Here is a 13,045-nt window from a genome sequence, read left to right as displayed (position 1 = left end):
TCTTGAACCGCCGCAGTCCGTGTGGTGTGGGTACACCCACAGTACTGTTAGAAAGGCAGTTCCAAGATTTTGACCCAGTGAAGGAATGGCGATATACTTCCAGGTCAGGACGATGAGTGGCTTGGAGGGATACACGCAGGTGGTGGTGTTTCCATGTGTCTGCTGCCTTTGTCCTTCTAGGTGGTAGAGTTCACAGATTTGGAAGGTGCTTTGGATTTGGAGCCTTGGAGTTGCTGCAGTGCATCTAGTAGATGGTACACACTGCTGCCACTGTGCGTCAGTGGTGGAGGGAGTGAATGTTTAAGGTGGTGAATGGATCAAGTGAGTTCCTTTGTCCTGGATGGTATCAAATGCTGAGACTCAATGCTGACCCCAATATCAGACAGTGAGACTCATTACCAACCCCGCTATCAGACGGTGAGACTCAATACCCACCCTGATATCAGACAGTGAGACTCAATGCCGGCCCCAATATCAGATGGGGAGACTCGATACTGGCCCCAATATCAGACAGTGAAACTCAATACTGGCCCCAATATCAGACAGTGAGACTTGATACTGACCCCAATAGCAGACGATGAGTCTCGATATCAACCCCAATATCAGACACTGAGACTCGATACTGATATCGTGTTCTGGGCAGTGACATTATTTCTGAAGCTCTTTCTGCCCTTCCCAGAGATGCTGTTCTCAGAATCCCTATGAAGTGAGACTTGGTTGGTTCATTTACCAGGAAAGCCCAGGCCACAAAGCAGCCTGTCTTGGAGCTGGGAAATTCCCCAGGCTGGTGGGTAATGTGATAACTGAGCTCAGTGAGTGGACGGTGGTCGTCACTCTGAAGAAAGAAAGTGGAAGCAACAGTGTACATTATAGTTCAGAAGGTGGTACACATGAGGTGGAAGAATTAATGAGCCAAGTACCTTGTGAAGATACTCCATGGGGAGTCTGCAAATGGTGAATGATTGAGCCCAGAGTCAGGGTAGGCCCCTGTTGGAGAATCATGGATGCTAGGGATTCTACAAGAGGGTGGTGAAAGAAGGGAAACCATTCTTTTCAGCACGACCGGGATTAATGAAATGATTGAGATAAGCAGTTTTGGCTATTTCTGGAACAGTTGCTGTGGGCTACAAATTGTTTTTACATGTATATTGACTTCATTCTGCTTGCCACATACCCTGGTGGTCTCTTCATTTTGTGTAAATAAACCTTGTGAAAAATAATAGCATTGATCAAAGAGCCAGAGCTGCCAATCAGGCAATGCTTTCCCTGGGGCTCAGGTGTTTCAGCAGGCTCAAGAGCTTCTAGGCTCTCAGGCAAGCCTCATTATGTATTCTTGGCTGAGAGCCCAGAAATCCATTAGGGTACTAAAACACCTGAGCCCCAGGGAAAACATTGCTTGATTGACAGGTCTAGTTCTCTGACCTCTCCTGTCAACTGCACAATGTTTATTTACACAAGATAAACAGGTTTCAAGTGCTTGCAGTTTCTGCTATTGATACTTTAAGGGTCTGAATGATTGATACTTTTATTGGTTTGTTATTAAAAAAAAGGCTTTAATAAGTGGAAAGTTATCAATGAATGATTTTTTAAAGTTTTTTGACAACATCCAACTGTCAGCATAGTGTTCATTGTTTCCATACAGTGTATGGTGGGGGAATGGGCATGGAAGTGCCACAGCTTGGCATGGGGGGGCCACAGGAGTGGGTGGGGGCATAGCTTGGGATGGGGGTGGTATGAGGGGCCAGAAGGGGCAGGTAGTAATATCTGTAGCTCAGTCCCCTGAGAAAGGCAGATGACGGGAATTATTGCTCAGGACTCTCTGTGCCCCAGTGCTGGGGCCAGGAACCTCCATCAGGTACAGGGCATGTCTCCAGAGGAGAGGTCTCATTAGCCCTGAAATGTATGAACAGGTTGTCAGTTTATTCATCTCATGCCTGTTTGTGGGATCTTACAAATTGGGAGCGGTGTTTTTCCTCCATTAGAACAGTGACTACACTGCAGAAATATATTAATTGACTGTGAAACCCTTTGGGAATTGTAGGAATGACAGACCTTATTTACTTTAATTGTCGTAATTAATATTGTCCATGCACTCCCCCACCCTACCACCCCCACCATAACACCCCCTCACCCCCGGCCTGCCTAGTGCTCATTGCCTGTCGGGATAGGCTCCGACACCCCACGACCCTGAACTGGATAAAGCAGTTCTGGAAAAGTGAGTGAGTGAGAATATTGTCCCCTTGTGCACTTTGTACAGCTGAAGGCAGGTCTTGGTGGGTCCTAGAAACCAGAAACCAGAAACCTGAGCTGTCCAATCCTGTAATCGACCATTCCCATAATCCCAGGGGAAGAAGCCCAGGAAGACACAGGATCATCCAGTGATGGTTACCAGGGCTGTGACAGGGTAGCCATCAGCCAGGGTCTTCAGGGAGGCCCATGACACCTGCTGCCACTTCTGTAATGGAAACCTCTTCTCCAGGAATCCCCCCACCTCCCAAATGGAGTGTACTGGGAGATCCCTCATTTCATAGAAAACTGTTTGAGTGAATGTCCAGACCCTGGGCAGGTATACATGCCTCACAAGTCAACTAAATACGGACCCAGTCAGACAGGACGCTTCTAAGGCACATTCTCACATGCTCTCAGCTACAGTTTCAATCTTCAGATGCCCAGGCAAGATGCTGAAAGCTTAGTATAGACTCACTCAACTGCAACGTCACACTCTGGGTGACTCAGTGTTCATCAGATTTAATCTGGGATAACCCATTGTACATCACATTTACTGCTAGGGTGCTGATTGTTCACCCCTGTGCTAATCTGGGATGTCCTATTCATTACCACTGTTACACTGCGGGATGCCTGATCTTTAGAAGTGGTACATTCTGTGTTGATGTATGAAGTGTAATTAGGGACCCGTGTGTAATAGGCTTGAGGACTACAATGTACAGCTTGTTATTGGCTGGCATCGGAATCTGACCAGAGTGTCAAGGAACAGCAGGTCAGAGAGCAGGACGGAGAGCAGGACAGAGGGAGGATGAAGGGCAGGACAAAGGGAGGATGGAGAGCAGGATAGAGGGAGGATGGAGAGCAGGACAAAGGGAGGATGGAGAGCAGGACAGAGGGAGGATGGAAAGCAGGACGGAGAGAAGGACAGAGGGAGGATGGAGAGCAGGATAGAGGGAGGATGGAGAGCAGGACAAAGGGAGGATGGAGAGCAGGACAAAGGGAGGATGGAAAGCAGGATGGAGAGCAGGACTGAGGGAGGATGGAGAGCAGGTCAGAGGGAGGATGGAGAACAGGACAAAGGGAGGATGGAAAGCAAGATGGAGAGAAGGACAGAGGGAGGATGAAGGGCAGGATGGAGAGAAGGACAGAGGGAGGCTGGATAGCAGGACAGAGAGCAGGACTGAGGGAGGATGGAGAGCAGGTCAGAGGGAGGATGGAGAACAGGACAAAGGGAGGATGGAAAGCAAGATGGAGAGAAGGACAGAGGGAGGGTGGAGAGCAGGACAGAGAGCAGGACAGAGGGAAGGACAGAGAGCAGGACAAAGGGAGGATGGAGAGAAGGACAGAGGGATGATGGAGAGCAGGACGGAGAGCAGGACAGAGGGCGGGACAGAGGGAAGGACAGAGAGCAGGTCAAAGGGAAGGGCAGAGGGCAGGAAGGAGAGCAGGGCAGAGAGCAGGCTGGAGGGTTGGCTACGCACCTGGCTGTTGAGGAAGGCTTCAGCCTGCCTGACGTCGCGTAGGAAGAGGTGGTAAATGTGAGACTGGAGCAGCACCTGCTGTCTGCCCTCCCACATCTGCTGCAGCTTCTTCCAGCCAACCTGCAGCTTCTGCAGCCACTGCTGAATGGATAGGAGGGGAAGTTCGGCCTCATCCAACGACACCAGCTCGTTCACTGCCAGGATCTTCTGGTAGTCCTCTTCGTGTTGGCTAATTTCCTCTTTCAGCGCTTCATGGTGCCTGAGGAGAGCCTCGGCCTCCCCCAGTGTATTGGGCAGTTCCTCTGACACAGTCTCGGCCTGAGTCTGGGCAAGCCACGACAGGAAGCTATCCAGATCCTGGATAAACTGCTGCAGCTTGCTGGCGACGCTCAGGGAGTCCTCGCAGCCTTGTAAAGCTTGCTTCAGCTGCTCCCACTCCTCACTGATTTCCTCAAATTGGATAAGGATTTCCATAGCCTGGCCCGGGTGGGCAGCTGCCAAACTCTCTGCCTCCAGCTGCAGGCCGATCAGCTTGGGCTCGATCACAGCGAGGGCCCCCTCCATGGTGGACAGCCTCCTCTGGAGAGCAATCACTCCGCCGAGGTCATTGCCAAGATACTGCGTCGACTCAATGGCTTTCCGCTTCTCACCAATCTGAGATTTGATCTCATTACACTCCAGCAAGTAATTCTGAATACGCAGCAGAGAATTATTGGTCTCCTTTTTGCTTTCAACCATGTGCACAATCTGGCCCCACCTGCAGAAGGAACATAATTAACATTTACTAAATATTCCCTTCGCTGAGCAATTGAGAATCATGGCCCCAAAAGTGGATGGAACCTGGACTGTGTTCATCTAGCCCAAGCAGGCTCTGGACCCAACGGTACAAAGCTTCACGCACAGTTGGGTTGCTGCCCATTGGTTTTGCCCATCCTACTGGAGTGCTGCTTTGGTCAGCATTAGATTGCTTCAGTTGGAGTTTGATGAGAGAGGGACTTTTAAGGATTAATTTCTATCCAAAGTCTAATCTTTCTCTAATTTAGCAACTACCTAAAAGCTGCTCTTTGGGTTGGAAGAAGGTGAGTTTTAGTCCAGCTTTAAAACAGGGGTTGTACAGGCTCTGCTTGCAGCTGCAGCTAGTTAATTAGTTTTAACAGGTTTTCAGAAGCTAGATTCAGACAGCATAAAAGCAAGCCATCTACAGTGCTGCCTTGTCTGCACTGGAGTGCTGCTTTGGGCTGCATTAGAGTGCTTCAGTTTGGGTTTGGAGAGAGAGAGAGTTTGGTGAAGAGGGAAGGAGGAGCCCTTTCATTTTCTACCTTTCCTCAGCAGGAACAGTGGCGGTCTTGGCAAGTAGGACCTGGTAAGTATTTCTTCTGTCCTTAATATTCTCTAAGCTAGAGGAAGAAAAAGTAAAGGGAGTGATTTAAAGGTAAGTCATGGCTGGGTAGCTCGGCCAAGGAGGATGCTCCACCTTTGCAATGTGGGAAATCAGGGGCACTTCCAGTGTCCCAGGCGACCACGTGCACAGGAAGTGTCTCCAGCTGCAGCTACTCAAAATCTGCATTTCAGAGCTGGAGCTGCGGCTAGAGTCACTATGGAGCATCCACAGGGATCAGATCTTCATGGATAGCATGTACAGTGAGGTGGTCACACCGCAGGTTAAGAGTGCAGAGGCAGAAAGGGAATGGGTGACCACCAGACAGAGTAAAAGCACAAGGCAGGTAGTGCAGGAGCCCCCTGGGTCCATCTCCCTCTCTAACAGATTTTCCATTTTGGATACTGCTGGGGGAGATGGTTTCTCAGGGAATGCAGCTAGAGTCAAGTCTGTGGCACCACGAGTGGCTCAGCTGCACAGAGTTGGGGAAAAAAAAAGTGAGAGAACAATAGTGGTAGGGGATTCTATCGCTACAGCTGCAGATGTGCCACCAGGTTGGTATGTTGCCCTCCCTGGTGCCAGGGTCAAGGATGTCACTGAGCAGCTACAGGGCATTCTGAAGAGGGAGGGTGAACAGCCAGAGGTCGTGGTCCATATTGGTACCAATGACATAGGTAAAAAGAAGGATGAGGCCCTGAAAGCAGAATAAAGGGAGTTAGGACATAAATTAAAAAGCAGGACCTCAAAGGTAGTAATGTCAGGATTACTCCCAGTGCCATGTGCTAGCGAGATCAGGAATAGGAGAATAGACCAGATGAATGGGCGGCTGGAGAGACGGTGTAGGAAGGAGGGATATGGATTCCTGAGGCATTGGGACCGATTCTGGGGAAGGTGGGACCTGTACAAGTTGGACGGGTTGCACCCCAACAGGACCGGGACCAATATCCTCACAGGGGTATTCGTTAGTGCTGTGGGGGGAGAGTTTAAACTAGATTTGCAGGAAGATGGGAGCCTGAGCAGGGAGACACAAGACAGGGAAACAAGAATAGGAATGAACGGCAGAAAAGTAGAAAGCAAAAGTGGAAGGCAGAGGAAACAAGGGCCTGCAGCAAATAGGGTCATAGTACAAAAAAAATGTGTAAAAATGTTTAAAAAAAGGCAATTCTAAAGGCTCTGTACCTGAATGCACGGAGCATTTGCAAAAGATAGATGAGTTAACAGTGCAAATAAATGTAAACAGGTACGATATGATTACGGTTACAGGGACATGTGTACAGCATGGTGACCAAGGCTGGGAACTGAATATCCAAGGGTACTCGATATTTAGGAAGGACAGGCAAAAAGGAAAAGGAGCTAGCGAGGCATTGTTAGTTAAAGATGAAATCAGTGCGACAGTGAAAAAGGGTATTGGCTCAGAAAATCTAGATGTAGAATCAGTCTAGGTGGAGTTAAGAAGCAACAAATCAAATTAGCAATAATACTGTGGTGGATGAATTCCTGGAGTGTGTACGAGATGGTTTTTGAGACCAGTACGTTGAGGAACTAACTAGGGAACAGGCTACCCTAGGTTTGGTATTGTGCAATGAGAAGGGGTTAATTAATAATCTTGTTGCACAGGGTCTTTTAGGGAACAGTGACCATAACATGATAGAATTCCTCATTAGGATTTCCGATCTGAAACTAGGGTCCTAAACGTTAACAAAGGAAACTACAAAGGTATGAGGCGTGAGTTGGCTAAGATAGATTAGGGAACTTCATTAAAAGGACAGGTAGATGGGCAATGGCTAATATTTAAGGAAGGAATGTGTGCATTGCAATGGTCATACATTTCTTTCTGGCGCAAAAACACAACAGGGAAAATAGCCCAACCCTGGATGTCAAAAGAAATTAAGGATAGTATTAGATCCAAAGAGTAGTCATATAGAGCTACAAGAAAAAGTAGCAAGCCTGAGGATTGGGAGCAGTTTAGAATTTAGCAAAGGAGGACCAAGAGCTTGATTAAGAGGGGAAAAATACAGTATTAAAATAAACTTGCAAGAAACATAAAAGAGGACTGTAAAAGCTTCTATAAGAATTTTAAAAGAAAAAGATTCATGAAGACAAATGTAGGTCCCTTCCAGTCCAAATTGGGAGAATCTATAATAGAGAACAAGGAAATGGCAGAGCAATTAAACAACTACTTTAGTTCTGTCTTCACAGAGGAAGACACAAATAATTTCCGAGAAATACCAGGAAACCAAGGGTCTAGTGAGAAGGAGAAATTGAAGGAAATTAGTATTACTAAAACAATCGTGCCGGAGAAATTAATGGGACTGAAAGCCATCAAATCCCCAAGGCCCGATAATCTACATCCCAGGGTACTAAAGGAGGTGACCACGGAAATAGTGGATGTGTTGGTTGTCATCTTCCAAAGTTCTGTCGATTCTGAAACAGTCCTAGCAGATTGGAGGGTGGCAAATGTGACCCCACTATTTAAAAAAGGAGAAAGGGAAAAAACAGCGAATTACAGACCATTTGGCCATAGTAGGGAAAATGCTAGAATCTATTAGAAAGGATGTGATAACAGGACATTTAGAAAATATCAAAGGGATTAGACAAAGACAGCATGGATTTATGAAAGGGAAATCATGTTCGACAAACCTACTAGAGTTTTTTGAGGATGTAACTAGCAGAATAGATAAGGGAGAACCGGAGGATGTGGTGTATTTGGATTTTCAGAAAAAATTTGATAAAGTCCCACATAAGAGGTTAGTGTTTAAACTTAAAGCACATGGGATTAGGGGTAATCTATTGGCATGGATTGAGAATTGATTAGCAGAGGAGACAGAGAGTAAAATAAATGAGTCTTTTTCGGAATGACAGGTGCTGACTAGTGGGGTACCGCAGGGATTCGTGCTTGGGCCCCAGCTATTCAGAATATATATCAATGACTTGGATGAGGGAACCAAATGTAATATTTCCAAGTTTGCTGATGACGTGAAGCTTGGTGGTAATGTGAGCAATGAGGAGGGCGTTCAGAGGCTTCAAGGTGATTTAAATAGGTTGAGTGAGTGAGCAAAGTACATGGCAGAGGCAGTATAATCACAGAATCTTTACAATGCAATTGGATGCCATTCGGACTATCAGGTCTGCACTGGCTCACTGAAAGAGCATTCTACCTAATCCCATTCCCCTCCCTTATCCCTGTAACCTTGCACATTCTCTCTTTTCAGATAGCAACTCAATTCCCTTTTGAATACCTCGATCGAACCTGCCTCCACCACCATTTCAGGAATTTCGTTCCAGACTCCAACCATTCTCTGGGTAAAAATATTTTTCCTCACATCACTTCTACTCCTTTTGCCCTTTATTTTGATTCTGTGCCCTCTAGTTCTTGATGTACTCTTGAGTGGGAACAGTTTGTCACTATTTACCCTGTCTGTACCCTCAGGATCTTGAATACCTCTATCAAGTCTCCTCTCAGCCTTCTTTTCTCCAAGGAAATCAGACCCAGCCTCTCCAATCTATCCACATAGAGACAATCCTTCATCCCGGGGATCATTCTTGTGAATCTCCTCTGTACTCTCTCTAATGCCTTCACATCCTTCCTCAAGTATGGCACACAGAACTGGATGTAGTACTCCAGACAAGGCCTAACTAGTGTCTTATACAAGTTTAACATGACTTCCTTACTCTTGTACTCCACGCCCCTATTAATAAAGTCTAAGATACTATATGCTTTTTTAACTGCTCTCTCAACATGCCCTGCCACATTCAATGACTTACGAATATATACACCAAGGTCCCTCTATTGCTGCATCTCCTTTAGAATTTCTCTATTTAGTTTATACTGTCTCTCCATATTCTTCCTGACAAAATGAATCACCTCACACTTCCCTGCATTGAACTTCATCTGCCACTTGTCTGCCCAATCCACCATTATGGCTATGTCCTTTTGAAGTTCAAGGCTATCCTCATCACAGTTGACAATGGTTCTAATCTTCATATCATCTGCAAATTTTGAAATCATGCCCTGCACACCAGTCTAGGTCATTACTATATATCAAGAAGAGTAAGGGCCCCAACACTGACCCCTGGGGAACTCCACTACAGATCTTCCTCCAATTTGAAAAACAGCCATTTATCACTACTCTCTGTTTCCTGTCACTCAGTCTATTTCTTAACCAAGTGCCTACTTTCCCTTTTATTCCATGGGCTAGAATTTTGCTCACAAGCCTGTTGTGGCACTGTATCAAATGCCTTTTGAAAATCCATATACACCACATCAACAGCATTGCCCTTATCAACCTTCTCTGTTACCTCCTCAAAAAACTCCAGCAAGTTAGTTAAACATCATTTTCCCTTAATGAATCCATGCTCACTTTCCTTAATTATCCTGTACTTGTCTAAGTGATTATTGATTTTGTCCCGAACTATAGTTTCCAGAAGTTTCCCTACCACTGCATTCAAACTGACTGGTCTATAGTTGCCAGCTTGCGCCCCTTTTTGAACAAGAGTGTAACATTCGCAATTCTCCAGTCCTCTGGCACCTCCCCTGTGTCTAAGGAAGACTGGAAGATTATCACCAGTGCCTCTGAAATTTCCACTCTCACCTCCTTCAGTATCCTCGGATGCATCTCATCCGGTCCTGGTACCTTATAAGTAAAAATAACCTTTCTAACACCTCCTCCTTCTTAATTGTAAAGTACTCGAGTGTACCAGTTACCTCCTCTCTCACCTCAGCCTGAGTAGCATCCTCTTGCTTTGTAAAGACAGATGCAAAGTACTCATTTAATACTTCTGCTACTTCTGCCTCCATATGCAAATCTTCTCTTTTATCCCTAATTGGCCCTACCCTTTCTTTTACCACACTTTTATTATTTACAAGCTTATAGAAGACTTTGGGATTCCCTTTTATGTTAGCTGCCAGCATCTTTTTGTGCTCCCCTCTTGCTTTTCTGATTAGTTTTTTCACTGCCCTTCTATTCAGCCTGATTCTCCATTGTACATTCTACCTGACATTTGTCATAGGCATGCTTCTTCCTTTTCATCTTCACCTCTATCTCTCTCGTCATCCAGGGTTATTTGTCCTACCTTTCCCCTGCAAGGGAATATACCTTGACATTGCCTGCAATGCTATCTCTTTGAAGGTAGCCCATTGTTCAACCACCGCCTTTTCCGCCAACATTTGATTCCAACGCACTTAACTCAGATGCATTCTCATCCCATCGAAGTTGGCTTTCCCCCAATTAATTATCCCTGCTCTGGATTGCTTCTTGTCCTTTTCCATGGCCAATTTAAATTTCATCCACTTTGGCCAACTCATTCCCCAGAACCAGGTCCAACAGTGCCTGCCCTCTCATTGGACCAGAAACATACTGCTGCAGAAACACACTCCAGGAACTCTTGCCCTCATGTCCCTTTGCACCATTCCTATCCCAGTCTATATTTGGATAGCTGAAGTCCTCCATTATAATTATTCTGTGATTCTCTTACCTCTCTGTAATTTCTTTGTTTCTCTAACATCCTTTCCACTAGTTGGTGGTCTATATACTACAACGATCAATATCATTGCACCTTTTTCATTCCTTACCTCTAGCCAGAGAGATTCTGCCCTTGACTCCTCTGGGGCATCCTCTCTCTCCAGTACTGTGATACCATCCTTAATCAATATTGCCACTACCCCTGCCCCCCAACTTTTCCTCCTTTCCTGTCGCTCCTAAATACCTTGTACCCAGGAATATTTAACATCCAGTCCTGCCCTTCTTTGAGCCAGGTCTCTGTTATAGCAATAATATCACAGTTCCATTTGTCAACCTGTGTCTATAGTTCACCAATCTTATTAACCACACTCCGTGCATTCACATACATGGACATTAATCCTGATTTAGGCTTCTTACCTTTCCCCATTGCTCTGACCCCATCTAATGACTTACTATAGCCTACTCTAATTCCATCAAAACCTCCAAGTTTTCTGTTTACCTTGATACTACTCTCTAATATATCCTCCTTATCAGTTGATACTTCTCTACTTCCCACTGCCAGTTTTTCTCCTCTTCACTCTGAATTTCCCCTCAGGTTCCCATCCCCCGGCCAATCTAGTTTAAACCCTCCCCAACAGCACCAACAAACCTTCCCGTGAGGACTTTAATCCCAGTCCTGTTAAGGTGTAACGTGTCCTTCTTGTACAGCTCCCACCTGCCCCAGAACCAGTCCCAATGTCTCAGAAATCTAAAGCCCTCCCTCTTACTCCATTTCTCCAGCCACAATCTCCCTATTCTTATGCTCACTGGCACGTGGCACTGGGGGTAATCCTGAGATTAGTGCTCTTGAGGTCCGCTTTTCAATTTCCTTCCTAACGCCCTAAAATCTGCTTTCGGGACCTCGTCCCTTTTCCTGCCTATGCCGTTGGTCCCAATATGGACCACGACCTCTGGCTACTTGCCCTCCTGCAAAAGAACATGCTGCAGTTACTCTGTGACATCCTTGACCCTGGCACCAGGGAGGCAACATACTATCCTGGAGTCACATCTACGCCCACAGAATTGCTTGTCTGCTCCCCTAACTATGGAATCCCCTGCCTCTATAGCACTTCCACCCTCCCCTCCTGTGCAACTGAGCCACATGTGGTGCCACGAACTTGACTCTTGCTACAGTCCTCTGAGGAACCATCTCGCTCGCCAATACCCAAAACAAAAAAGCAGTTAGGGAGCGAGATAGCCTCACGAGATTCCTGCACTACCTGCCTGTTTCCCTGAGATACTCTGGCAGATAAGTGTAAAGTTATTCACTCCAGTAGGAAAAACAGAATGGCAGAGTATTATTTAAATGGTGGTAGATTGGGAAATGTTGTGCAAAGGGACCTGGGTCTTCTAGTACATCAATCTCTGAAAACAAATAGAAAATACTGGAAAAACTCAACAGGTCTGACTGCACCTGTGGAGAGAGAAACAGAGTTAATGTTTCGAGTCCGTATGACTTATTCACAGCTGGAGAGAAGTAGAAATGTGATGGAATTTATACTGTTTAAAGGGTGTGCAGCAGGTAAAGCAGGATAGAAGGTCAGGGATAGGTGGGGGTTAAGGAGAGATTGACAAAGATGTCATGGACACAAGACAAAGGGAGTGTTAATGGTGGTGGTAAGGCCTGAAGAAGGTGCTGATAGTGGCATAAAGGTGAGAAAGCAGAATGTGAATAGCAGAACAAGGGTCAGCACCCTGTGGAAGAACAACATGGAACAATTGACAGATGGCCCTTTTGGGGGTGGGCTGGAGAGGACATCCCACCCCTAAGAGCTGCCAGCCAATTGGAGGAGGCCCAGAGTACAGGTAAGGTGGCTGAGGATCATCGGGGCCAATCAGGCAGGGCCTGGTGAGCGAGGGGGGCAGTCGGGGGGGGCTTGATCTGTGAGGGGAGGGAGGGGGGTCTTCCAGCGCGGACAGCGGTTGCCGCCAGGGAGAGCTCACATGGGCTACAGGGTGCCAGGTCAGGAGGATTCCGTCTCCCCACTCAACAAGGGCACCAGGGTATACCTGGCAGTCCCTGTACGTGGAGAGGTGCCCATCGACCCACTGCAAATATAATACCAGCAGTGGCAGGAAGAGGTCCTTAAGTGGTCATTACTTGGGCCCCTTAATGGCCTCAATTGCCCCAAGGGTGCGTGTGCCATCGCTGCCCACCCTGCCGCTGGGTGAAAGCCCAGCAGTGGAAGGAAAATGGGCATGACACCTGCCTTTCCCTGCCCTCCCTCCCAGTTTCACACTCCCCCACCTCCCAGGCTACCCCCTGGGGTCCCCATAAAATCCCAGCCAACTCCGTGCTGTTCTCCTTCCAAGGCATATCCTTTCCAAAGTGCGGTGCCCAGAATTGTACACAGTACTCCAGGTGTGGTCTAACCAGAACTTTGTAAACCTGAAGTAAAACTTTCTCCCCCTATTATATTTTAGCTCTTAAGCTTTTCCTTTTCAGCCCTGGGATTTCA

General features: G+C 46.7%; 1 protein-coding gene across 1 annotated transcript in view; it reads right to left on the bottom strand.

Moving 5' to 3' along the window:
• The window catches only part of LOC121272525 (spectrin beta chain, non-erythrocytic 4-like), a 380,289-nt gene that overhangs the window by 140,374 nt on the left and 226,870 nt on the right, over positions 1-13,045 (bottom strand). The window contains exon 15 of the mRNA XM_041179140.1: positions 3,708-4,464. Coding sequence (XP_041035074.1) covers positions 3,708-4,464 — 757 coding nt within the window. The remainder of the gene's footprint in view (positions 1-3,707; positions 4,465-13,045) is intronic.

This window comes from Carcharodon carcharias, chromosome 34, assembly GCF_017639515.1.
Source record: "Carcharodon carcharias isolate sCarCar2 chromosome 34, sCarCar2.pri, whole genome shotgun sequence".
NCBI classification, from domain to species: Eukaryota; Metazoa; Chordata; class Chondrichthyes; order Lamniformes; family Lamnidae; genus Carcharodon; species Carcharodon carcharias.
This window is presented reverse-complemented; position numbering and strand designations above follow the sequence as displayed.